The sequence below is a fragment of the Phytophthora parasitica genome (genome assembly GCF_000247585.1).
Source record: "Phytophthora parasitica INRA-310 unplaced genomic scaffold supercont2.43, whole genome shotgun sequence".
NCBI lineage: Eukaryota > Oomycota > Peronosporomycetes > Peronosporales > Peronosporaceae > Phytophthora > Phytophthora nicotianae.
The window spans coordinates 91,280-117,079 of record NW_008649029.1 but is presented as its reverse complement, the minus strand read 5'-3'; the positions used below and the strand labels follow the sequence as shown (position 1 = coordinate 117,079).

General features: G+C 50.7%; 6 protein-coding genes across 20 annotated transcripts; 3 read left to right on the top strand and 3 right to left on the bottom strand.

Moving 5' to 3' along the window:
- Positions 1–5: 5 nt before the first annotated feature.
- Positions 6–4,313, bottom strand: PPTG_14423 (hypothetical protein). Of its 13 annotated transcripts, XM_008911714.1 has the most exons (8): positions 3,669–4,313; positions 3,547–3,608; positions 3,276–3,476; positions 3,152–3,209; positions 1,773–3,080; positions 1,490–1,701; positions 1,358–1,429; positions 6–1,280 (listed from the first exon to the last, which is right to left on the bottom strand). In XM_008911714.1, the coding sequence occupies exons 1-8, from the start codon at positions 3,780–3,782 to the stop codon at positions 1,205–1,207; spliced, it is 2,103 nt and encodes a 700-aa protein (XP_008909962.1). In that variant the 5' UTR covers positions 3,783–4,313; the 3' UTR covers positions 6–1,204. The 13 variants fall into 13 exon arrangements, with proteins under 13 accessions (XP_008909962.1, XP_008909965.1, XP_008909969.1 ...); XM_008911717.1 differs by having other exon boundaries at positions 3,547–4,313; XM_008911721.1 differs by having other exon boundaries at positions 1,490–3,080.
- Positions 124–1,296, top strand: PPTG_14424 (hypothetical protein). Its single transcript, XM_008911726.1, has one exon. The coding sequence runs from the start codon at positions 183–185 to the stop codon at positions 750–752; it is 570 nt and encodes a 189-aa protein (XP_008909974.1). The 5' UTR covers positions 124–182; the 3' UTR covers positions 753–1,296.
- On the top strand, positions 3,081–19,949 carry PPTG_14422 (hypothetical protein). Of its 3 annotated transcripts, XM_008911712.1 has the most exons (3): positions 3,081–4,031; positions 4,105–18,016; positions 18,103–19,712. In XM_008911712.1, the coding sequence occupies exon 2, from the start codon at positions 4,152–4,154 to the stop codon at positions 17,820–17,822; it is 13,671 nt and encodes a 4,556-aa protein (XP_008909960.1). In that variant the 5' UTR covers positions 3,081–4,031; positions 4,105–4,151; the 3' UTR covers positions 17,823–18,016; positions 18,103–19,712. The 3 variants fall into 3 exon arrangements, with proteins under 3 accessions (XP_008909960.1, XP_008909958.1, XP_008909959.1); XM_008911710.1 differs by having other exon boundaries at positions 4,105–19,949; XM_008911711.1 differs by having other exon boundaries at positions 3,081–18,016.
- On the bottom strand, positions 18,202–20,198 carry PPTG_14421 (hypothetical protein; the record flags this gene model as incomplete). The annotated part of the gene is made up of 3 exons (XM_008911709.1): positions 18,202–18,214; positions 18,366–20,041; positions 20,196–20,198. The coding sequence occupies 3 exons, from the start codon at positions 20,196–20,198 to the stop codon at positions 18,202–18,204; spliced, it is 1,692 nt and encodes a 563-aa protein (XP_008909957.1).
- A 198-nt stretch (positions 20,199–20,396) lies between these two features.
- On the bottom strand, positions 20,397–22,268 carry PPTG_14420 (hypothetical protein; the record flags this gene model as incomplete). The annotated part of the gene is made up of 1 exon (XM_008911708.1): positions 20,397–22,268. One exon carries the CDS (start codon positions 22,266–22,268, stop codon positions 20,505–20,507), a length of 1,764 nt encoding a protein of 587 aa, XP_008909956.1. The 3' UTR covers positions 20,397–20,504.
- An 833-nt stretch (positions 22,269–23,101) lies between these two features.
- PPTG_14419 (hypothetical protein) lies at positions 23,102–25,180 on the top strand (the record flags this gene model as incomplete). Its single annotated transcript, XM_008911707.1, has 1 exon — positions 23,102–25,180. The coding sequence occupies one exon, from the start codon at positions 23,102–23,104 to the stop codon at positions 25,178–25,180; it is 2,079 nt and encodes a 692-aa protein (XP_008909955.1).
- Between the last annotated feature and the right edge of the window lie 620 nt (positions 25,181–25,800).

The following is a 25,800-nucleotide window of genomic DNA, read 5'->3' as shown; positions in this document are numbered from 1 at the left end:
AAAACTGCAACTGGTGTGTCACTTATGTGGCACATATTATCTATTATCCATTGGTTAAAACTCGAAACCATACAAATTCCAAGTGCAAAATCACCTGCGCCAGTCAATCGCCAAGGCGCTACACCGCATACATAATGACCCAACCACTTGCGAACTAGCATTCCCCCCAAGACTCCAGCAAGATGCCCCGTCAGCTTTTGGCTACCCGCTTCGTTACCATCCCCGATGACGTCAAGGTCGTCCTTGACGGTCGCAAGGTTACCGTGACCGGCAAGCGTGGCACGCTTAACCGCGACTTCCGCCACCTGACCCTTGACATGCGCCGTGTCAACAAGGAGCAGCTCCGTGTGGACCTGTGGTTCGGCAACCGTAAGCAGCTCGCCTGCGTGCGCACCGTCTGCTCGTTGATCGAGAACATGATCACGGGTGTGCGTGTCGGCTACCTGTACAAGATGCGTTTCGTGTACGCCCACTTCCCCATCAACGTGACGTTCGAGAACAACGTTGTGGAGATCCGTAACTTCCTGGGTGAGAAGCGCGTACGTCGCGTTGCTCTGTCCGAGGGCGTCTCGTACGTGCGCACGGGCGACGTCAAGGACCAGATCGAGCTGAGCGGCATTGACCTCCAGAAGGTGTCGCAGGACGCCGCCAACATCACGCAGGCCTGCTTGGTGCGTCGCAAGGATATCCGTAAGTTCCTTGACGGTATCTACGTGTCCGAGAAGACCAACATCGAGATCGAGGAGGAATAAGCTTCCTGCTTGCTACTGGGGTATTAACCGCTGCTAGGAGAGAGTTCGTAACCGGTACTGAATAGAACCGATCGTGCTCTTTTGCCGTCACTGGGTTGATCGCAGCTAATTTTGCTGCTTTCTTCGGTCCGGGCGGATTTTGTGTTACGCAATGCAAAGAGGGACGTAGAGATTCTTGCTGCATGGGCTACATTCTAGTGCATGCAGCAAGCGACTTGCTCCTTTGGTCTGCGACTAGCATGAAATCCTCCTCTTGTTTTCTGTCCTTCCCTCTGATGTTGCTGAACGATCATGGCATAATACCTGCATTAGAATATGAGTTTTGGAAGCGAGTTACACTTATGAAGTGGGGAGTTTGCTGCTTCTTTTGGCATTTTTCGCTGTATCTTCAACTCTATTGCCTCCCTTGCATCGCCACCTAAAGCTGCGTTCGCAAGGTGGCGTCTGATCGCTCAAAACAAGTCAAACGGGTTTGCTGGAGAAGCCGGTGTCTGTGCCGGAGCTGGTGCGCTGGCGAAGTCGCCAAACCTACATGGCAACAAGGAATACATAAGACAGTTAACACGAGCAATGGCCACGACCCAAGCAACGGTAGAGACACGTACGCGTTCGGATCGGCAAACCCGGAGGTATTCTGCGAGTGTTGCGTGAACGAGGAAGTCGCTCGACCTTGTGGTCTGTAACATGACACCAAGAGTTAATATCGGCGACGGGTACGTTGAAGCAAAGCATCTTACTGTGCATAGTTGAATGATCCCGAACCCATCGGCGCCGCTGGAGCGTTCCCGAAAGAGTTAGTCGAGCCAGCTCTGTTAGGTGGTGCCGAACTGTTTGCTCCTCCTGAGCCTGTACGAGCCGCGCTGGTGTTGCTGTGTGAACTACCGAATCCCAGGTTGCCGAGATTTAACGAAGCAAACGGGTCGTTGATCGAAGCTACTGATGCCGGAGTCTACACACCAAACAGAACGACCGATAGTACAGTTAGTAAAGTAAGGAAATCATTCTCCATAATATCCGTACCTTTACTGGGATCGGTGCAGGTGGGGCACCACCGGTCGGGCGAGGGGGAAACTGTCCAGGGTAGTGGTGGAGTCCTGTCGGGTGCATTGGCTGTTGTCCGGGAAATCCCTGTTGCTGGCCGTGCCATTGTTGCTGGTTTTGTGGCGGTTGTCCTTGGTGGAATGGCTGCATCGGCTGTTGCATTTGGCCTCCAAACGCATTCTGCTGCTGCTGCGGGAAGCCACCAGGAAAGCCGCCGAATCCCTGGTTTGTCGCAGTATGAGCAGGCTGTGCCGGGAATCCGCTGTTAGTGTTACTCGTCCCGCTTGCAAAATCGAACGGATCGTTCATCGCAGCTTGCTGTTGGTTTACGTTGTTGCCACTCGGAAAGCTGAAGTCAGGTGTAGGAGCACAACTAGATGGGGGCGGAGCTGCACTGCTCGACTGCATACCTTCGAAAGCTGCGAATGGATCAGCGGCAGCAGCTGTAGGTTTCTCGGGTTGATTGGCAAACGGATCCAGAACAGGATTGGCTGAGTTTGTTCTTGACGAGCTAGTGGAGCCCGTGAAATCCGCGAACGGGTCCTTACTCCCACCGAGCACATCGAACACGTTGCTACCGGTGGTGGATGCAGGCGATGGGGCAGCAAAAGCGTCGATCGATGAAGGAGACGCCGCACTCGGAGAGCTGAATGCATCAAATGGCGAAGAATTCTGCTTAATTGGCGCTGGTGCCGACGGGGCTGCTGCAGTCATATCGCTGAAAGGGTCGAGAGATGCCACTGAGTTGGCGCGGCTACCTGCTCGGTTGGTCGGTGTAGGGGCATCGAAGGCGTTAAACGGGGAAGAAGCTGCAGGAGCGGCGTTGCTCGGAGTTCCGGACGCTGCTGCTGGAGCGTCAAAGCCGAACAGGTCGTCATCTGCTTTTTTCGGTGGGCTAAGACCCATGAGATCATTCGTAGCAGGGGGTGAAGTAACACTGGCAGCAGAGAAGTGCGATCCGGGAGGCGGTGCAATCTTGAAGGAATCAAACTTCGGGGCTGGCGGGCGTGACGCTGCCTTCGGTGTTGCCTTCTGCGCTGTACTGCTGCACCCTGAGAAGTCGCCAAAAGCTGCAAACCCGTCATCGGGCTTCTGTGTAGGAGCTGGGCTATCGAAGCTGCTGAAATCCCCAAATGACTGTGCCACAGCAGCCGCAGTTCTGCTGCTGCCTTCAAAGTTGGAAAAATCTGCAAATCCACTGTCGGTAGTCGGCTTGGCTGTCTTCGAGCTGGAAGAAAAGAAGTCGTCGTCGCTATCAGCTTTTTTCTCCTTCTTCTTGGTGCTTTTCTGAGTGCCACAAGCCGCTCGCAACGTTAGCAAACAGTACCCTGTCACACGAGTAGAACAAAAATACTCACCGACGACGCTCGCTCTGGTTCTTCATCCTTGGAATGACGCGGCGATTCATACACCCACCTAAAGTGCCACAAGAGATTAGTTGCGTTTCTTTAGCGCTCTACTAGAAACCAGCGCTCGTCATACTTGCGATCGATGTACGTCAAACGAATAAAGTTCCGCGTGCGCTCGCCGTCACTGCCTCCGTTCGGACGGAAGCTCGGGTCGTGCTTGTTGCGCCAATACTTCTGCGCTGCCTCGTTACCGCCCTGGTTGATCATGTTCTTGACCTCGCTCTCGGTGAATTTTGACATGGAAATGGACTTGACTCGATGGGCGAACTCGCGGCTGCCAACAGCAGCCGCAGCAGAATTGGTTAATAAAAGCCGATAATTAATGCAACAATGCGTTCCCTTACTGGATGCCACTGCAGGCAGTGCAGACGAAGGTGTTGAAATCCAGGCAGACGTATTGGGGCATCTGGTAGCATTTACAGCGTCAGCACGTCCAGTCGAGCTCGGCAATGAAGCCGGCGCCTACCATCTCATTGCAGTCGAAGCAGCGCTTATTGGACGGGTTGGAGCGCTGGAAATCGCGCAGCTCCTGGATCAGCCGCTCCTCCTGGCGCTTCTCGCTCGGCGAAGACTTCGCCATGACAGCGGGGATAGATGCAGGGGGCGACGCAATTGAGCACGCGATGCGCAGGGGGTCGCAACGCTATGAGTTCCAGAATGTCAAAAATGAGACAGGCTGTACCATTTATATGGTACTTATACGTTTACAGAACAACCGCGAGAACATGCGCGCGGAATACGAGAGACGCCTTCAAGCACACCTCAACGCTCCTATCTCGATGACCGAAGGGTGCAAGCCGCACCCTTAGCTAGCCAACATGAAGTGCATGTAAATGCCATGTTCCATGGCGAGCTGTGACCATCATTCGCTGTCTGCTAAATCGGTTTTTCGCATCTTGCAGAGTTTGAGCCGTCGCGACCCTCGGATCCAGCCACACTACACGACACCATGAGCTCGTTCGAGGACGTAGAGCTCATCGCGCAGTGGATCCGCGATCGTATCACGTTGCCCGGGTATCAACCCAAGGCATGGACGTCCGCGGATCTGGCGACAGTCAAGGAGTTCGCAGAGAGCACAGGCGTGCCTGCGCTGTTCCTGACCGTGCAGAATGACTCGCTCGTAGTCATGACGACGGCCCCGCGACATTTCAGCAGCGTCATGTACTTTGTCAAAAATGGACAGACACTCGTGACGCCCGCTAATATCAAAGACGCGCTGCAGTACGGGACGGTCGAGAAGGATGCCATCTCGTCGCTACTGCACCTTATGAACGGTTACTATCTGCAGAGACTGCAGGCCAACAAGTCGTGGCCCGAGAGTGTGCAGAAGGAGTTCACGGGCCAGTTCTTCCGCTTCATGTCGAGCCTCACAGAGACCGTGAGTCGCGGCTGCGGCAAGACCGTGCTCTATCTGCCGCCAGTTAATCCGGACAAGTTCAACTACAAGGACAAAGACCTCGTGCAGCAGTTGGAGTCCACAGTGATCCACTGGACACGGCAGATCAAAGAAGTAATCAATAACCAGGACAACGCACACGACGCAGAAGGAGCAGGTCCGCTTGAGGAGATCAAGTTCTGGGAGCATCGGACCCAAGATCTTTCGGGCATTACTGACCAGTTAAATCGCGATGGAGTCAAGGAGATCGTAGAGATCTTACGAGCTGCCAAGTCGTCGTACTTGCAGCCTTTTGAGACGTTGTCACAGATCATTAAACAAGGATCCACCGAGGCTAACGACAATCTTCGCTTCCTGCAGAAACTCAGCCCTGTGTGTGAAGATATCGCACGTGCGCAGCCTGATGAGATCCCGTTACTACTGCCGAAGCTTCTTAACTTTATTCGGCTTATATGGATGTACTCGCGTCACTACAACACGGAGGACCGAATCACGAGCTTGTTACGCAAGGTGAGCAATGAGATTATCATCGTCTGTTGCAAGAAGATTTCGCTGCCGGACGTGTTCGATGGTAATGTCGAGGCTAGCGTCCGCCATCTCGAGCAGAGTATTCAGTGTGGAGTATCGTGGAAGCAGATCTACCGCAAAGCCTCCCATGCTGTGAACACTACGGCCCCATCACCTGACCGTCGGTGGAATTTTGATGAAACGGGCATTTTCGCACAGATAGACGCGTTTGTACAGCGTTGCAGAGAATTGTTGGAAGTGTGCGAAGGTCAGATCCAGTTTGCACGTAAGGGTAAAGATGGAAAGCGCGAAGATCTTCCTACATTCGGAGGCAATCGTGGCATGGACATAGTGAAGAGTTTACGGGGTATTGAAGCGCAGTTTGAGGGTCACGTTGAGCGGTTGCGCCAACTGGACTATGATATCCTAGACGTCAAGAACACCAGTTGGCACAGCGACTTCAACTCGTTCAAGAATGGAATGAAAGATCTTGAGGCTATGACCCAGAACGTTATCAACGGAGCCTTCGAGAGCGTATCCACAGTCGCCGCCGGTGTGGACATGATTGGGTCTTTCCAAAAAATCGCTCAGCGCGAGGCTATCAAACGCTGTGTGGAGAAGCGTACGATCGACATTTTTGGAATGTTTAAGGCGAATATCGCGTCAATTCGAAATCTGTTTGAGAAGAACAAGCACGCTCCGCTGCTATCGCCCACTGAGCCTCAGTTTGCAGGTGCAGCACTATGGGCACGCAGCCTGCTACTGCGTGCAACAGACGACCTTGTGCGTCTGCAAGAATTAGTCGACCCCTCCAACGCAGCCGAGTGTGACGAGGCACAGAACGCCTATGATGGCTTGCGGTTGGTCATCAACGAGTACATCCAGCGCAAATACCACGACTGGATCGAAGACTTGAATACTCTGGGCAACACAAATATGAATTCACGATTGGAAAACCCGTTGATGACGAAGACTGGGGCAGACTCTGACGCCGTGCCTGCTAGCGTAAACCTGAACTCCCACAACAAGGACACTAACGCACTTCAAAACACAGAGAAGACGCTGATCGGACGGGCTAAGAAAGGTTTTCTCCACTGCAACTTCGACCGTCCGTTGCTTAACTTGTTCGCGGAGGTTCATTACTGGCAGTATTTCAACGGCGAAATCCAGATCCCATACATGGCCCACGATATTTGCAACCAGAAAGAGCAGCTGCGGGTGCTGCGTGAACATGTCATGCTGGTAGTTCGCGACTATAATCGCATTTTGCTGGACTTGTCTTCAACAGAGCGACGGTTGTTTGAAGATATCATTCGCAAGCTAGATCGCCGGATCCAACCAGGGCTTCAAAAGCTCACGTGGGTCTCCAAAGGAATCGTCGAGTGGTATGTTGCAGACTGCCGTAAACACTGTGAGACGACGTACAAGATTGTCCAGGAATTCCAGGAGAACAAGGATATTGTGATGAAGAACTGCAAGATGATCAGCGGCTTAATGCACATCTTCATCGAGCGCAACACTATCTACGACGACGGCGTGTTCGAAGCGAAGCAGGTGATTCATCGCAAGACTATCGAGAAGCAGCTGCGCGAGGCGTACCAAACGATTAGCTCGACGATGACAGCGAGCTACGAACACTTTGCTTCGGGTCCTCCTGAGGTACAGCGAGAATGGAATCGTTTTGTGGAGCGCTCGGATAAAATGCTGGAAGATGCACTCCGTCAGTCTGTGAAGAAGTCGCTTCAAGAGCTGTCGAAAGCCATCAATGGCGATGCCAAGACTGACCCGCGGCCCCTGTTTCGGATCCATGTTGTGCTTGAAGACAACAAGGTGGAGTTCAAGCCGTTCATGGCTGACCTCACACTCATGGTAAATACAGTGGCCAAGGAGATTTTCAACGTCATTTCTGTCGTGCCTCGCTTGGTCGCATCGCTCCCGCAACAGCACAGCAACAACCAAGTCAATGCAGACAACTCAACCACCAGCGATGCTCCTGCAGACGGAAAAAATGATTCAAAGGGCGGAGAGGAGGTGCGTGCACCAGCCACGACAAGTGGAGAACCTACCGGTAATCAGGACGAGACACTTTCAACCGTTGATACACCGGACAAGGCGGACGCCCCACCGGTTGTGAACAACTTCTATCAGTCCATTTTCAACGATGAGGAGATTCTGAAGGTACTCGTGCATATCATGAACGGTATGTCGTCTAGCGCGACCGAGTTGCAGAAGTACTTGGGCTATTGGGACAAGTACAAACTGGTGTGGAACCAAGACAAGCAAGCCTTCATTCGTCGTTATGCCAAGGCAAACAGACCGCTGCAGCAGTTCCGCGCAGACATTGAGCGTTATCGAGAACAGCAAGTTAGTATTCAGAACGAAGATCTGACCAACACGATTAACTTCATCCAGATTGATACCAACTTTCTCAAGGCGTCTCTAGTGGAGCATACGGTGCAGTGGATCGGCAAGCTCACGGGTCTGCTGAACCAGACAGCACATGGGGAGTTGAAAGAGCTCATGAATATGATGAAGGACAACACTCAGAAACTACAGATCAAGCCACTAAATCTGGATCATCTGAGCGAGAGTATCCATCTTCTACAAGATATCAAAGAGGGAATGCCAGGAGTTGTGGCTCGCTTTGAGCCTTTGCAACACAAGTACGATCTGCTGGCTGAATTCGACGTGCAGACAACAGACGAGGAGCAGCGTGACCTCGCCAATCTGAAAGCCAACTGGGAAACGTACGAGGCGATGCTGGTGGACGCGAACACGATGCTGCAAAAGTGCAAAGTCAGCATGAAGCAGAGTTTGCAGGATTCTGTGGCTGACCTGAACAACATCATGTCGGAACTACGCACTGAAGCAGAGGCGACACTACCATATTCCGGTGAACAACAATCTAAAATCGCGCATCAGATTCTCGCTGATTTCGAGAAGAAAATGGAGGCCACACGCTCTCGCCAGAACGCGCTGAAGAAAGGACTGGAGATTTTTGGCATCGACGAATCCAAGAACGACGGATTTGTGCAAACCGAGAAGGAACTTGAGCTACTTCAGCAGATTTGGGCTCTTACCGATGAGTGGGAAGTCGTGTGGGCTTCGTGGAAGAATAAGGTGTTCTACGAGATTGAAGTGGACACGATGGAGTCAACTGCTGCTCAGTTCTTCAAGAAAGTGGTCAAATACGGGAAGGACATGAAAAACTGGGCCGTATGGAGCTCTATGAAGACCAAAATCGAGCAGTTTAGACAGACGTTACCACTAATTCAAGATCTCAAGAGTCCTGCGCTTCGAGCACGTCACTGGGCACAGCTGAAGGAGGAGATGGGAAAGACATTCGACACAGAATCTACCAGTTTCACGCTGGAGCGAGTATTTTCACTTGGATTTCATTTACATGCGGAATTTATTAGCACGCTGTCAAGTAATGCTGGGAAAGAGTTGTCGATCGAGCAAACCCTTGACGCGATCGAGAAGCGCTGGGCTACGATTGACGTCGACATCACAGAATACAAGGGCGTATACTATAAAATCCGATCTGCAGACGACTTGTTCACCGCTCTGGAGGATGATCAAGTGCAGCTGTCCACCATGAAGGCCTCGCCGTTCTTCGGATCTTTCGATACGCGGATTCTGTACTGGGAGAAGGCTCTTTCTCACTTATCCGACGTGATCGAGACGCTACTTGGTGTGCAGCGCTGTTGGATTTATTTGGAAAGTATCTTCATGGCGTCTGAGGATATCCGTAAGCAGCTGCCGTTGGAAAGTCAGCTCTTTGATGAGGTTAACGCTGCTTACTGCAAAGTAACAGAAGGGATGGCCAAGACAAAGAACGCACTGCAAGCTACGCAGGAAGCGGGGGTACTGGAGACGTTGGTCACTATGCAAGAGAAGCTGGATCAGATTCAGAAGTGTCTGGATCAATATCTGGAGACGAAGAGAATGCTGTTCCCACGGTTCTATTTCTTGTCAAATGATGACTTGCTTGAGATTCTAGGCCACCAGAAGGATCCAGATCAAGTGCAGAAACATATTAAGAAGTGCTTTGAAGCAATCAAGACCCTGAACCTGATCCCTCCTGGTGCGCGTGGAAACACAACGTTCGAGGCTCTGGGGATGAACTCACCGTGCGGCGAGCAAGTGGTGTTTGCGTCGAATGTGGTTGTTGCTGGAGCAGTGGAAGGGTGGCTACTGCGGATTGAGGCCGCCATGGTCAATACGTTGGAGAAGATTTTTGCACAATGTATCGTTGGTTACAAAGGCAAGAAGGAGAAGTGGATTAAGGATTTCCCAGGTCAGCTGTTGATCACGTGTGGCCAAACCGCCTGGACGAATGAGTGCATCAAGGCACTCAATGAGGTGGCTAAAGGAGAGAAGAAAGCGCTGAGGCAGCTGAAGAAGAAGTGGATTTCCTACTTGAACAAGCTCGCAGACATGGTGCGTGGCCAGCTTTCAGCGACTGACCGCCGTAAAGTCGTCGCTGTTATCACAACGGAGATCCACTCGCGAGATGTCATCGATCGTCTGGTCAAGCAGAACTGCAAGAGTGTGAATGACTTTGACTGGTTGATGCAGCTACGCTTCTACTTTAACAAGGATTTAGGCGAATCCGGCATTTGTGAGGTCAAGCAGACAGTCACTTCGTTGCAGTACTCGTACGAATACCAGGGCAACAACGGACGTCTGGTGATCACCCCGCTGACGGATCGCTGTGTTCTTACCATGACCACAGCGCTACATCTTAACAGAGGTGGCAACCCGCTGGGTCCAGCCGGAACGGGTAAAACTGAGACGGTGAAAGACTTGGGCAAGAATCTAGCGAAGTACGTTATCGTCTTCAACTGCAGTGATGGTTTGGACTACAAATCGGTTGGACGTATGTTTGCTGGCCTTGTCCAGTCTGGCGGCTGGGGATGTTTCGATGAGTTCAACCGTATCGAGATCGAGGTGCTCTCTGTCGTGGCACAGCAGGTCTTGACCATCATGCAGGCTCTCACAGCCAGAAGTACGCAGGTTATGTTCCTTGGCTCAATGATGCGCGTCAATTTCAACATGGGTATCTTCATTACGATGAATCCGGGCTATGCTGGACGTACTGAGCTTCCAGACAATCTCAAGGCTCTGATGCGCCCGTGTGCCATGATGGTACCTGATCTGGCTCTAATTGCTGAGGTTATGCTCCAAGCTGAAGGATTTCGTGATGCTAAAGTTCTGGCGAAGAAGACGACGACCTTGTATGGACTGATGATCCAGCAGTTGAGCAAGCAGGATCACTATGACTTTGGACTGCGTAGTTTGAAGGCTGTGCTGAACATGGCAGGCACTCTGAAACGCGAGGACCCGAACTTGCAGGAGGAGAACATTTTACTGCGTGCACTGCGGGACATGAATATGCCCAAGTTCATTCGGGAAGACGCAGTGCTCTTCCGCTTGTTACTGGGAGATTTGTTTCCGTCCATTGAACTCCCTGTAACAGACTACGGCAAACTACAAGGCAACATCGAACAGGCCTTGCTAGAGACCAAACTTCAAGTGCATCCGGTGATTGTATTCAAGACGATCCAGTTGTACGAGTCTCAGGTGACTCGCCACTGTAATATGATCGTAGGTCAGACCATGGCGGGAAAGACGACGATCTGGAAGACTCTTATGGCTGCCAAGACATCGCTAGCGAAAGACGGGGTTCCCGGATACATGCCTGTTCGTGTACAGGTGCTGAACCCCAAGTCTATCTCTTTGAACGAGATTTACGGCGTGTACGACCTCGCAACGTTCGAGTGGATCGACGGTATTCTATCCGCTATCTTCAGAAATTTGGCAGCGGATGAGAAAGCAGAAGAGAAATGGATTATGCTCGATGGACCGGTTGATACGTTGTGGATTGAAAGTATGAACAGTGTGATGGATGACAACAAAGTACTTACGTTGATCAACGGTGATCGGATCAGTATGAGCCCTTCGATGGCTCTCATGTTCGAGGTCCAGGATCTAGCAGTGGCTTCTCCAGCTACCGTCAGTCGTGCCGGTATGGTTTACATGGATGTTGAAGACCTTGGTTGGCGACCTTTTATCCAGACGTGGCTGACTACGACCATTAGCATCCAAGAGGAACGCGACGTGCTTCAAGCACTGTTCGATAAGTACATGGAGAAGGTGCTGCGATTTAAGACTTTCGAGGTGACAGAACTCATCCCGGTGACGACGTTTAACTGTGTCAAGTCCTTCTGTAACCTGTACAACGCGCTCGGTACAGCTGAAAATGGCGTGGATTTGGCTGCGTGTGGAGACAAATTCGCTGTCACAGTTGAGAAGTGGTTCCTGTTTTGCATGACGTGGAGTGTGATGGCCGCTGCGAACGAGGAAGGGCGCAAGAAGTTCGACTTCTTCCTGCGTGACATCGACTCTGTTTATCCTCCTCTCAAAACTGCTTATGACTTCTTCGTCGAGCCGTCGAGTCGTGAATTTAAGCTTTGGGATGAGAAGCTGCCGCCGAACTTCCGTATCGCTCCAAACACCCCGTTCCACAAGATTATGGTGCCCACGATTGACACATTGAGATACGGTTATCTGCTCCAGACTATGCTCACGGCAGGCATCCACACTCTCCTGGTCGGTGAGACTGGCGTGGGAAAGACGACTGTCATTGAACGAGAAATTGAGGCGCTCAGCGACGCGTATAATGTGCTCGTGATGAACTTCTCGTCTGCCACGTCGTCTGCAACAACGCAGGATATGATCGAAAACGTAATGGAGAAGCGCTCATTGAATCGATTCGGCCCTGTCGGTGGTAGGAAGCTGGTTACATTCATCGACGACATGAACATGCCGACGAAGGACTTGTTTGGATCTCAGCCTCCACTGGAATTACTGCGACAATGGGTCGACTACAGCTGCTGGTATGACCGCAAGAAACAGACACTCAAGTACTTCATCGACATGCAGTTCGTTGCTGCGATGGGACCTCCAGGCGGTGGCCGATCGGTCATCAGTTCGCGCTTCCAAAGTCGATTCAATCTGATCAACATGACGATCCCCGAACAAGCTCAGCTGAAGCGTATATTCGAGACCATGCTCGTGCCCAAGCTTGCCGAGTTTGACGATGAAATCAAGCCTCTAGGTGTTCCTCTGGTCGCTGCGACCATCCAACTGTATCAGAATGTATTGGAACAATTCTTACCGACTCCAGCGAACTGCCATTACCTGTTCAACTTGCGCGATATGGCTCGAGTGATCCAAGGCCTCTTGCTATCTGACAAGCACACGGTAGCGAGTCGTGACGGTATGCTGCGGCTCTGGATGCACGAAAGTCTTCGAGTATTCTCTGATCGTCTCACAAGTTATGAAGATCGGCAATCGTTCAAGAAGAAGCTGGATGATCTGCTTGGTGTGCACTTTCAGACTGACTGGAGCCGGTTATTGTCTTCAGCTCCTGAACAACTCAAGGAAAATGGACCTCTGTTCACGTACATTTTCTCCACCACTCCAGGCTCTGATGAAGGCAGTGCACGGTACGCGGAAGTGATGGACATGAAGATGCTGAAGAATTTCGTGGAAGAGCAGCTGGAGAATCATAACGCTGAACCAGGGTTTGTGCCCATGAATCTAGTCATGTTCAGCGATGCACTCATGCACATCCTACGCATTCACCGCCAGCTCATGACGATGCGTGGGAACCTCCTTCTTGTTGGTGTTGGAGGCAGTGGTCGACAGTCATTGACGAAGCTTGCAGCGTTTATGGGTGGCTTCAAGGTGTTCCAGATCGAAGTAGGCAAAAACTACCGCAGCTTTGAATTCCACGAAGACATTAAGAAGCTGTACACTCAAGTGGGGCTACAGCAACAGAAGACGGTCTTCCTGTTCAGCGACACGCAAATCAAAAGCGAGTCATTTGTCGAAGACCTCAACAATATCCTGAGTAGCGGCGAGATTCCCGGACTCTTCGAAAAGGACGAACAAGCAGGTATCTTGGATGGGGTTCGGCTGCGCGCACGTGCTCAGGGTATACGAGAAACCAAGGAATCTCTCTGGAACTTCTTCATCAGCGAGGTTCGTCGCAATCTCCACGTTGTGTTAGCGTTCAGTCCCATCGGAAAAGGCTTTTGCAATCGCTGTCGTCAGTTCCCGTCGCTCGTTAACAACACCAACATCGACTGGTTCAATGAGTGGCCACTGGATGCTCTTCAAGAAGTTGGGATGAAGTTCCTTGAGGAGAAAAACGTTGCGGTAGAAACTCAAAGGCCGAAGATTGCAGCTGTGTTCGCTGTGGTTCACAGTAGCGTTATGCTGGCATCTTCCCAAGTGCTGGCCCGTATGAAGCGCCACAATTACGTGACGCCTACCAACTACTTGTCGCTAGTCACTGGATATGTGGAGCTGCTATCGGAGAAAGCAGCAACTATCCGCGATACTCGCGACAAGCTCAAAAACGGTCTGGCGAAGCTGGAAGAGTCTCGGTTGCAAGTGGAAGAGATGTCCAAACAACTTGAACAGCGCAAGATTGTGGTGGCTCAGAAGAATAAGGACTGCAGCGACTTGCTGGTGGTTATCGTGTCTGAACGTCGTGTGGCTGACGAGCAGCGCAAACAGGTCGAAGCGGACAGCGAGCGTATCGGCAAGGAAGAGGCTGAAACCAAGAAGATCGCCGACGACGCACAAAAAGACTTAGACGAGGCGCTTCCTGCACTGCAACGCGCTATGCAAGAAGTGGAAAACCTTGACAAGAAGGCTATTGCAGAGGTCAAAGTGTACACTCAGCCGCCCGAAGCAGTGTCCATGGTCATGTGTGCAGTGATGATCCTCTTCGGATTGCCACCTACGTGGGCTTCAGCCAAGACAAAAATGAATGACGTGAGCTTCCTGCAGCAGATCAAGACGTTCGACAAAGATTCAATCCGTGACAAGACGGTGACAGCTCTCAAGAAATACACGTCCAAGCCAACGTTTAACGCTGATGTAGTGAGAAAAGTGTCGTCAGCAGCTGGAGCTCTATGCTCGTGGGTATTGGCGATGGAATGCTACGCTGGCGTCTTCCGTGTCGTAGCTCCTAAGAAAGAAGTACTGCGGAAATCACAACAGGCACTCGCCATCAAGCAGAAGGATCTTCAGGTTGCGAAGGAGAAGCTCCAGGAGGTCACGGAGAAAGTTGAGGCTCTGAAGAACCAGTACGATACCAGCGTGTCGGAGAAAAATGCACTACGTGAAGAGGCTGAGTTGCTGGAATTGAAGCTCTCTCGTGCTGAGCAACTGGTTAAGGGACTGGCTGGGGAGCGCGAACGTTGGGAAGCCTCCATTGCTGACAAGAACGCAAGTCTTCAGAACGTCGTGGGGGACGCGCTTGTGGCTGCAGCATTTATATCGTACGCTGGGCCGTTCGATACGTTCTATCGTGGGTCGCTCGTGGATACGTGGATGAACCGTGTGACTCAGCAAGCTTTACCGTTGTCCCCTAAGTTCACGTTCATCGATTTCTTAGCAGACCCGACTGATGTGCGGAGCTGGAATGCTCACGGTCTTCCACGCGACCCGCTTTCCACTGAAAACGGCGTGATCACAACGCGTGGCAAGCGATGGCCACTGATGATTGATCCTCAAGGTCAGGCGAACAAATGGATCAAGGCAATGGAAGGAACGCGTCTGGAAGTGGTTGATCCCATGATGAAAGATCTGCTTCGGAAACTGGAGAATGGAATTCGCTTCGGCTCACCCGTGTTGATGCAGGATATTCTGGAGGATCTGGACCCTAGTCTGGAGCCGGTGCTTACCAAGAGTATCATCAAGGTCGGAAACCGCGAGGTACTTCGACTTGGTGATAAGGAGCTGGACTATAATCGAGAATTTCGTTTCTACCTCACGACGAAGCTGCACAATCCTCACTACACACCAGAGGTTTCGACGAAGACGACGATTGTGAACTTTGTCGTAAAGGAACAGGGACTGGAGGCTCAACTGCTTGGTATTGCTGTTCAGCTGGAAGAACCAGCCCTGGAGGAACAGAAGTCGGATCTCGTCATGCGAGTGGCGGCAGCGAAGAAAAAGCTCATTGATCTTGAGAACGAAATCCTGCGTCTTCTCTCAGCCGCGAAAGGATCGCTTCTGGACGATGAGCAGCTTGTGACGACGTTGAATGCTTCCAAGACAACATCCGAGGAGGTTTCTATGCAGCTCGTTATCAGTGAAGAGACCGAAAAGAAGATCGACGCAGCCCGAATGGGATACGCACGTGTTGCTCTGCGTTCATCGACACTTTATTTCGTGCTGAACGACATGACTAGCGTCGACCCCATGTACCAGTTCTCGCTGGATGCATATGTTGCACTGTTTCAGGACTCCATCGTCAAGAGTCGAAGTCTCAAGAACCAAGGGGCACTTAGCGAAGAGCTCACCGAGCGAATTAACGCCATCAACGACTACCACACGTACGCGGTCTACGCCTACGCCTGTCGTGGACTATTCGAGCGTCACAAGCTCCTCTTTTCGTTGCAAATGTGTGCACGTGTTCTCCAGAGCATCAACAAACTCCCTCACGATGAGTACGATTTTTTGCTGAAAGGTGGAAACGTACTTGCACAGGAAGAAAAGGTTCCTAATGTTGCAAATGAGTTCCTCTCCGATGGTTCATGGGCGAGCATTGTGGAGCTGAACAAGCTGTCTGCTTTCCACGGTATCATCAGCTCATTTGAGCAGACGCTGAAAGGATGGAAGGCATGGTATCAGAGTAGCACGCCGGAAATCGAGGCTTTGCCTGGAGATTGGGAGGGCAAATGCAATGAGTTGCAGAGAATGTTACTGCTGCGCTGTGTTCGTCCTGATCGTCTGAGTATCCAGGCTGCTCGGTTTACGGCTACACATCTTGGAGCCCAGTTTGTGGATCCACCCCCGTTTGATCTTAAGGCTATCTACGATACGTCCAACTACAAGACGCCACTTATCTTCGTGCTGTCTCCAGGCGTGGATCCAACCAATTCGCTCATCGCGTTAGCTGAGTCACTGCACAAGACGGTGGAGAACTGCGCTCTTGGACAAGGTCAAGCCAGTGTAGCTGAGGCCATGCTAGCTCGTGGGTTGGACGCTGGCAACTGGGTTTTCCTCGCCAATTGTCACTTGATGCTCAGCTGGGCACCGACGTTAGAGAAGCTCATTGACAACTTCTGTGCCGCTGCGCCAGCTCCTGCAGGATCCGTTAACCCGCAGTTCCGATTGTGGCTCACAAGTAGTCCGAATCCGAAATTCCCCATCGCAATTTTACAGCGTGGCATCAAGATGACGACGGAGCCACCACGTGGACTGAAGGCCAACTTGATACGCTTGTACAACACTATCACGCCTGAGAAGTTCACGAGGTGTCGACAGGTGAAGAAGTACAAGCGACTGCTGTTCTGCTTGTGCTGGTTCCACTCGTTACTGCTCGAACGGCGGAAATTTAACAATCTGGGCTGGAATATCCCGTACGACTTCAACGAGTCCGACTTCGCTATCAGTGAAGACGTGCTGGCGATTTATCTGGATGAGTACGAAGATACGCCCTGGGATGCACTCAAGTACCTCATCGCTCAGGCCAACTACGGCGGTCGCGTGACAGACGACTGGGACCGTCGTCTTATGCTCGTGTATATCTCGCAGTTCTTCTGTGAGAACGTACTCACTGTGGACAATATGCCGCTGTCCGACTCTGAGTACTACTTCGTCCCAGATGATGGCGATTTATCCTCCTACACCGAGTATATTCGACAACTGCCGCTGGATGACCCTCCTGCTGCTTTTGGTCAGCATCCGAACGCTCAGATCGCCTCTCAGATCGATGATGGACGAGAACTTTTAGCTACGATTCTGTCACTACAGGCGCTAGACGTTGCTGAAGGTGGCAGTGGCAACGACGACACGGTGTTGGGACTTTTGCAGACACTACGAGAAACTGTACCTGACGTGTTTGATCTGGCGAATATCAAGGCCGGTCTTAGCGCACGGAGTGATCCTGACGCCCTTAAGACTGTGCTCATGCAGGAGCTTGAGCGATACAACAAGCTGCTGGCAACTATCAACTCTTCGGCTCGAGCGTTGGAGAAAGGTATTCAAGGCTCTGTTGTTATTACTCCAGAACTCGAAGCTGTCTACAATGCGTTGCTGATTGGCGCAGTCCCTAAGGCCTGGAGCTTTTGTTACCCGTCACTCAAGCCGTTGGGTCCATGGACTCAAGACCTGAAACTCCGCTGCGAACAAATGGATCGATGGGCCAACCAAGCGCATCCTGCTGTTTTCTGGCTCACAGGCTTCACTTACCCGACAGGCTTCCTCACGGCTCTCCTGCAGACTGCAGCTCGTAAGAACGGGTTGGCGATTGACTCGCTGAACTGGGAGTTCATAGTACTGAACCAAGGCGAGAATGCGCTGCCTACAGGCCCCAAAGACGGTGCTTACATTAAAGGACTGATCCTAGAAGGTGCTCGCTGGGACTTCGATCACGATTGCCTCGCTGAACCTCACCCCATGGAGCTACATTGTGCAATGCCGATCCTACACTTCCGTCCGGTGGAGGCCAAGAAGAAGTCAGCCAAGGGTTTGTACAGCTGCCCTCTGTATATGTACCCGTTGCGTACCGGAACACGCGAGCGTCCGTCGTTCATGATTGCTGTGGATCTCAAGGTAGGACCCGGCAAGACTCCTGATCTCTGGACAAAGCGTGGCACAGCTCTATTGCTCTCACTCAGCACATAAGACAAGGTAAGCACTATTATGGGAGTAATGATTCATAATGTACGTGTTTTCTCCTAGATCGTGAGCCATTCGTGTCCCCCGCCATCTTCTTGCTCCCCTACAAGACTTGATCGCATCGTCGATTCGATTTCATTCGCATCTTTGCGAAGCTTCCGTGATCGTCGATCATTAGCGCCTAACAAGCTTTCTGCGATGTACGTAGCAGACCTCAACAGCCTCGTAGCAGTACGTAGTTTGTCGTGAATCACGCTCTGAGGTTCTCGTTGACTTTCTCTCGAAGTTGCAATTCGGTATAACATACGTGCAAGCTCGGCCGCAATTTCACAAGCCTCGATCGAGAACTCGCCATACCCATTGACACTGACGTTGTGCATTTCCTCTAGCACAAATCGCTGGTCGTCCAGAGACGCCGCGCCATTGCGACTAAGCGTGATCCATTGACGGAAAGCATCCAACGCCAAGGAAGAACACTCGCGTTTGGTGCTGTCAGACCCTGCGAACTCAGCGGAAAAGGTAGCGAAGAAGCGACCCACAAGTTCGTACTCGGAGCGTGCTCTGTCGAGCTTGAGTAGGTCTTGCTGATACAATTTGGCGAGTTCGAGACGGAGAAACGCTGATGCTGATACAGTTCCACTGCACGCATTCTCGTAGATGTCGATAGCTGCAGTGAAGCAGTGAATCGCTTCATGAATGGCCTCCTTCGCTTCGTCAGCATTCACTCGATCCTCGTTGATACTTCGAAGAAGATGAACCTGTGCGAGACTCACGTGTACAGCTGCAGTGGTGATATGTTCCCGACCAAAGTGACGTTCCTGAAGTTCCCAAGCCTTGTTGCAGCTTTCCAGAGCTCCGTCCGTCAACGAACGAGCCGAAGCTTCGTAGTCATTCCCTGGACGATTGGTACTGAGTGTTGATGGTGGAGGTGAGACCGTGAGCTCCTGGATCAATTTCGCTCTAGCACGAGCCTCCGCCTCTTTCTTCGACAACAATGGCTGGCCACTGCCGCTTGCAAGTTCGACTTCTTCCAGTGCACGAGATCGCAGATACCGAGAGCCTTCGGTCGTCTTGAGCCAGCGTTCAGCACGATCTCGACGGGCCTGCTGTCCAAGAACGTGGAGTTGCCGTCCACGTCTCGCTTGCGCTTCGGCGGCTACGAGATAATACTGCACCAGATCGCTGCATTCAGCGCCCAGTTTCTCTCGTGCTGCTACTGCCGTTTGGACATATCGCACAGCTTCTTCGAGTTGTCCTCGTCGAAGATACACGCGACTTAGCAGCAGTTTGACACGTGCTAGCAACGCTGGAGGACTGCCATCGTCGGGTCTAGAGTCTTCGTTTGAAGGAAGTCGAAAGTTGCTGTGAGCTCCGAGCGTCAGGATCTCTGTCCATGTCAGCGAGTGATAGCATACTCGATTGAGAACGCGTTGCAGTGTACCGCAGAGTGCGTGGATGTACGACGCAGCAGAAGTTTTACGGTTACTTAAGTCTGTATTTGCAGTCTGTAGACGATCAAGAAATGTGTGAAATGGCACGATACCGTCTTCTGCAGTGTCAAGAGAAACGAACAACGCGTTCAGCATCTGAGCTACACCAGGAGGCAATCGTGCAGACACGAAGGTGAGATGCTGGTGCAGTTCCTGGTTGATCTCTTCGAGTCGCAGCAGCAGCTTCTGCCAATGCAGAGTTTGATTCGATTCAAATGCTTTTTCCAACACTTCGTGCTCGAAGACAGTAGCTAAAAGCTGGTTGCTACTATCTCCGTGTCTGCTTAAATGCCCTAGCAATTCGTCAGCGGACACACGACCTCGAGCTGCTTCATCACATTGAGCTTTGTAGCAGAACTCGAGAGCTAGTCTCAGTAGTTTTCCATTATCGTTCTGTCCTCCAGCGGTACGTTTCGCTTTTGGCGCTGCTATTTCGATTTCTCGAAGAAGATTAGCAGCACACGAAGCATGCAGCTCCGCTTGCTTCCAGAGATTTAACCTTGCGTAAGTCTCGCCTAATTCCAGTTCAGCATGAGCTTTACTGATACTCTGGTGTCCATAAACTAGTTTTACCAGGGCCAATACTCGCATTCGACCTCGTAATAATTGTTCAGATAATGTCCGTCCCTGATCGTCGTAGAACTGATTGATAAATGGGTCGGACGAAGTGCCTTCGCCTTCTTCACAAAGATCGATAACCTCGTCTCGAGCTTCGATACCACACGACTTCGAGCTCTGTAATATACTCGAGAGTTTTGGCTTCATCGCTAAAGGTTTAGCAAAGCCTCCAACTCGGGTGTGGCCTGAAGTTTCGAGAACTTTTAACTCTTGATCGATTTCAGAGCATTCTTGGAGCGCGTCTTGCAGTCGTCGAGCTGGAGGTTTGTACCATGGTGTGGTTCCTGAACTCGACTCCTCTTGTATCACAGCGGGGGGAATTCGTTGTGGAGATAGGATGGGTGTGTCGTCGCGCGGGATGGTCGATGTTAAGACCAGTGACATACGACCAGCCCGATGGCTGGTTCTAGTCGTCGCCATCGGCTCGAAAGTACCAAGAATCTAATAAAACATTAGCAGGTTGCAAGGAGTTTCATCAACATTTTTGGCCATCACGGCATTTCATATTACATTTTGTCTAGCAGTACCGTCCTCTCCTATGCTTTATCACATTGACTCTAGAACACAAACTAACTATTAGCTAGCTAACGTTGAGCTTTGAAGTGAGCTCCAGCTTTCCGCCTTGATCCGATCGAGGGACCCAAAGCAGCAGAGATCCACCTCCAGTGCCTGGAATTCCCAGAAACCCATCGCGCCAGCGATCCAAGTACAGTGTCTTACCACCTAGCACCGTAATATTGGAGGCCCACGACACATTGGTACCAGCTTTCACTTTAACCTGGTCGATCTGATTCCCGCCTGACATGACGTTCACAGTCACATCTTCAGTATCTTCGCTGTGAAATACGACGGTGACTGCGCCATCGCCCTTTTTGGTCCACGTTCCAGCACTGTTGTTAAAGGCTTTACCCACCGTTCGAAGGCCTAACGCATCGGATGCAGAGCCATCGTCAACCTCACCAATAAATTCCGTAGGACCGCAGATACTTTGGAAAAACTCGGAAACTGCAGTAGCGACGTTGGATGGGTCCCAAACTGCAGCCAGTATCAATACTTTGTCGCTAATGGTATACGCGTACTCTTCAGCAGTGAGATACGTGCCATTATCGCTCGTTCCGGAGCGAATAAGGTCGTCTACAATACCCCCAAAAGTTTTGCGTAAAGTGTCACGTGTCGAGTACGCAATGGTCTCGTCGGATTCCTCAATGAATTGCTTCATACAGTTGTTGGTGGCGAGAGGGATCTCGTGGTGCATGAGGTTTGACTTGCTGAGGATCACTCGGATCTCGTCTTCAGTGATACTTGGATTCTCTTTGCGTAGATATGCCACAGTCATCCATACTCGATCTGTAAGGTGCTTCATGTCGTCACCACAGGTTGAATTCGACGCCAAAGCTGACTGCAGTGATGTAATGTCTGTATCGTCGAGACTGTCGAGTGCGTCATCCAGTGAAATATTCCTCATGAAGCTTTTAAACGTTTCCCAACCGGACGTGATGGATCCTTGGTGGGTCACAACCTCCTTCACGAACAGCTCCACCGTATTCGTAACTCGATCCGTAAACTTCAGTTCAGCCGACACTTTAATCCCGAGGCATGACATGATAGTGATCGGCAAGTCGAAGACTACGTTGTCGGTCTGGTAGAGCATCGTTGTGAGCTCCTCAGTCGTGGTCTGCGGGTCCTTTACCTGAACTGTTCGCACATACTTTGTCAGTGCCTTTACCAAATTGGCAATTTCCTTGCCGCAACGGAACGCTATCTGGACTCCTTTCGCCATCTTTGAGAATGTACCATACGCTCCAAAAGTAGCGACCGAAAGCGCCGCCTGAGCTACTGATGAGAACTTGGACAGCATTTCAAGCGTACAGTCATCATTCTGTCGGATACACTGCATTCCACACTCGACGGGGTATTCCAGAGGACACTCGGCCCAGCATGTACCGAGCTTGTACTCAAAACCGAGAGGACACACTTTTGCAATGTGAGTTTCCCGGTAGCACGCCGTGTCCACTCCAGCACCGTGTGCTGAGCCAACCCAGTTAGTGTAAGTGGACTGCAAGGTGCTGATGTTGGCTGACACACTCATGTCCATCAAACCCCAAGCCAGCGTTTCAGATAAATCGTCTTCATCTACGTTTTCTTCCGGATATTCATCATCATCTTCTTCATCGTCATCGTCGTCAAATTCATCGTCGTCGCTGTCGAGTGAATCGGTATCGGTGTCGAGGTCCGGCATAATTGATGAGGGCGGTGGAGTCAACGTTGTAGTGATGTCGCCGTCTACTGTTAGAGCGGAAGCAGCCGCAATGGCCACCAATAACAGTACCACGAGCTTAATCATCTTGTTCGGAGCGTGATCGGGTCGCTAGCACACTGAAAAAATGATTAGTGGGATTCCGGTTACACGAAAGCACAGGACAAAGTGCCGCTCATGTTGCCATGCTGAATCTCGTTTCGAATCTGAAGGCAAAGCTAAATGAAAATGCAAATCGCTGCGATGGCTGTGAGTCTGAAAAGTGGACAAGACAGCGATTTAAATCTGTGCGATTAAAATCGCTGTACTACAAATGGGGAGCAGAATCTGTTCAACAGATCCAGATATGCAGCAGCTGCTGACGATTACGATTTACCTGGCGTTGGAGACCAATTGTTCGCGTGGGCATCATGAAAAGTATCTTTCTGTACTTCTCCAACTTTTCAATAATGCTTGGCAGTTGTACTCTTAATAGATGGTGGCTACACTCCGCCAGAAGTGGATCTGCACCCCTTTACCAATATAGCGCACCAAAATGAGCAACAAACACCATCACCCTGTCTTCATGTGACCCTGAACGTTTTGATTGTGGCTGACGGTGTTGCTCATTTACGGAGTCACTAAGAGTGACTCATCATCACAATGTTCAAGGCGCTACACTCTGTATTTATCAATCCTGTCTTGCTATAGAGTATGATAGTTGCCCCTCAGTTCGGCTGATATATGATCATTTAACAGTGCTGGCCGTATCCAAAGGGTGAATTCGAAGACGAAATAGAGCAACAGCTTCGTCTCCTTCCGGCCCGCATTTCAGTTGCAGTCTGGAAACTCGTTCGATGTAGAGCCCTCGCATTCATTTTCCAATTTGAACTCCAAGACTTAAGTCATCTTCTCTACAGCGTTCAAGCCGACTTGCCATCATGGTGTTGGCAGGAGATATGTATCTCATTCTGTCGCCCGACCCATGTGAAACCGGGGAGAGTAAGAGAAGAGGGTACCAAAGCGAGAGTGATACTGAAGTTGTCGATCCGGAACCAACCATCTCGGTTAAAATGGCACTCGACGTACTTTGGCATGATAAAAAACACGCGACAGACATGAAAAAGATCCTCCTCGCCATGATCTCCTTCTGCATCTTCGTCGCCGCGATATTCCTCCACATCCCAACTACCAACATGTATCACCAGTACTACGGGGTCTCGTCAACACTCGCGACTACAGGAGACGATACTGTCACTTCTGGTTCACCGGTCAAGTTCTACAATATCGAGACGATCCCAGACATTTTCGAATGGTTAAACGATACGTTCATTCCTCAAGTCTTCGTCACAACTGATCACAATGGAGCTACACTACCAGAAGATCAAAAAGGCCGGATTGCAACGTTCAATAAGGTGCTCGGAGCTGTTCAATTCGAGGTGACGTATATGACACCAGAAGAATGTGATACTCCGGATTTTCTCTTAAATATGTACACCGGTTGCTTCGGTTCATCAACTACAACAAGTGGCGAATTTCTCATTAGCTTTGACACTAATGCCTCCGACGCTACTACCCTGCTAACCGAGAAGAAGGACAGTGGATTCTGGCTCAACTCTTCAACTGAGCAATTACTTATCACCGTCATCACGCTAAACGGGCAGCTTCCTGGCTATGCGGTGACCAAGCTTCAGCTTGATTTCAATGATGGTGGATATGTCGAACCCAGTGCTTCAACGACATCAACACTGCTAGATCAGTACCCGTCGGCAACACCGATCGTGGTGGATATTCTAGTGGTATTGTGGTTTTCGCCGTGGATCCTCGTTCCTGCCATCATTTCGTATGGAAGAACGTACGAGAAGAAACATCGATTGGGTACCCTGCGGCAATGGCTAAAGCTCATAAAACACACCGGTAAGGCGATCGGGGTGTGGGCATTTCCTGACGGATGGTTCGCTATCGATTTCTTCCGGAGTCCAATAGTATATCTGTTCTACATTACAGTATTGATCACCCAGGCAGTCACGACGAACTCTGACTTCAAACGTAAACTACTTTCACTTGGAGAAGGAGGACAAACTGGCGATGAAGCCAGTGACAATCTCGCGTCGGTGAGCAGATCGTTCCGAGCAATTGCCAACCTCACGGTTTTACTAAGGCTTTTTGCCACTGCAGCGGTGTTAGTGCTTGGACTTCGAATCCTCAACACGTTCCGTGATCATGTTGGCCTGAGCATTCTCACACGGACGATGGCAAGTGCTGTTCGTTCGTTTTGGACCTTTTCAGTGATTTTTGCTGTCGTTTTTGTGGCCTTTGCTGTTGCTGGAACGGTGCTCTTCGGCGACCGCGTTGTAGATTTTTCGTCGTTTCTAAGATCCATGAAGTCATGTGTGAACATGATCTACGGGGACTTTGACTTCGACAGTATTAAGGATATCGACTACTCGGTTGTCTACTATTGGGCGTATATGGCTATGGAGACCTTTGTGCTTTTGAACATCATACTTGCTTTTGTAGTGGACGCGTATCAAGAGGAGAAAAAGAAGAAAGACAAGCACACGTGCTGGGTCTTTAAACGTGTGGCTGCTAACGTGTTCCGTCAGTGGCTAGCTCGAGCGAATGACCTCTTGTGGATCCCGTGCTGCCGTCGAGATAAACGTCGTCACTACGTTGTCTTTTGGGGGAGAATCCGACCGATTGTGCTGCACGATACGCTGAGAGCCAAGCTCGATGAAGCCAGAACCAGTGATTCCTCGTTCGAATGGTCTCCACAAACCCTTCTCAAGCCAGCAACGCTTAAAAAAATGTTCCCCGAGGCCAGAATCCAGGAGTGCGAGGCGACCATCGCGCATCTCACCGTCGAGCAGAAACACCAATCTTCGCATGATTTACTGGATGGAGTTGGAGACGATCCAATTGTTTCGAGAAAGAAGGTTGATGATTTAATTGTTCGTATGGACACACTGGAGCAGAAGTTGGATTTGTTAATTGAAAAGTTAAGCATGCAAAGTTCGTGAAGCAGGAGAATTGCAGTAGTACAAATATTTGTGTCTTGCCATGAACTTTACAGTTAATTGTTTACTTAAGTAGCAACGTTCGTTTATATTGCAGAATTACTGCATTGATGCTTCAAGTTTGGCGAATCTTCATTTCCTGCTACTAAATATTGCGCCAAACTTTCTTTTTTAATTGCGACCACCAGATTTTCAACCAGGTCTTTGCTGAGTGCGAGTAAAAGCTAAAGCGAAGTGCAAAAGATTCTCAGCACCGGTCGATGAACCCAGCGAAGGTGGACGGACATGTATGTCATTCTGTCACCAGACCCGTGTGTCACTGCCGAGAAGAAGAAAACGCCTGCACCAACAATCGCCGTTCCGAACGCGCTAGACGTTTGTAGCACGATTTGCACCACGCTTGGGATCTGAGACGAGGATATTTATCACCAGGGTACCACAACTAGAGACAAATTTATCACGAGGGACCCCAAGTAATTCCATTCCCTGAAAATAGGATTATTTTTATTTTTAGAATTTATAAATGAAACCAAGAGGAAGCACAAGCCAAACTACCAACCAACACAACCACGAGACCATGAGTGCCACTTCACAAGAATAAACTATCAAACTTGACCTAGCTT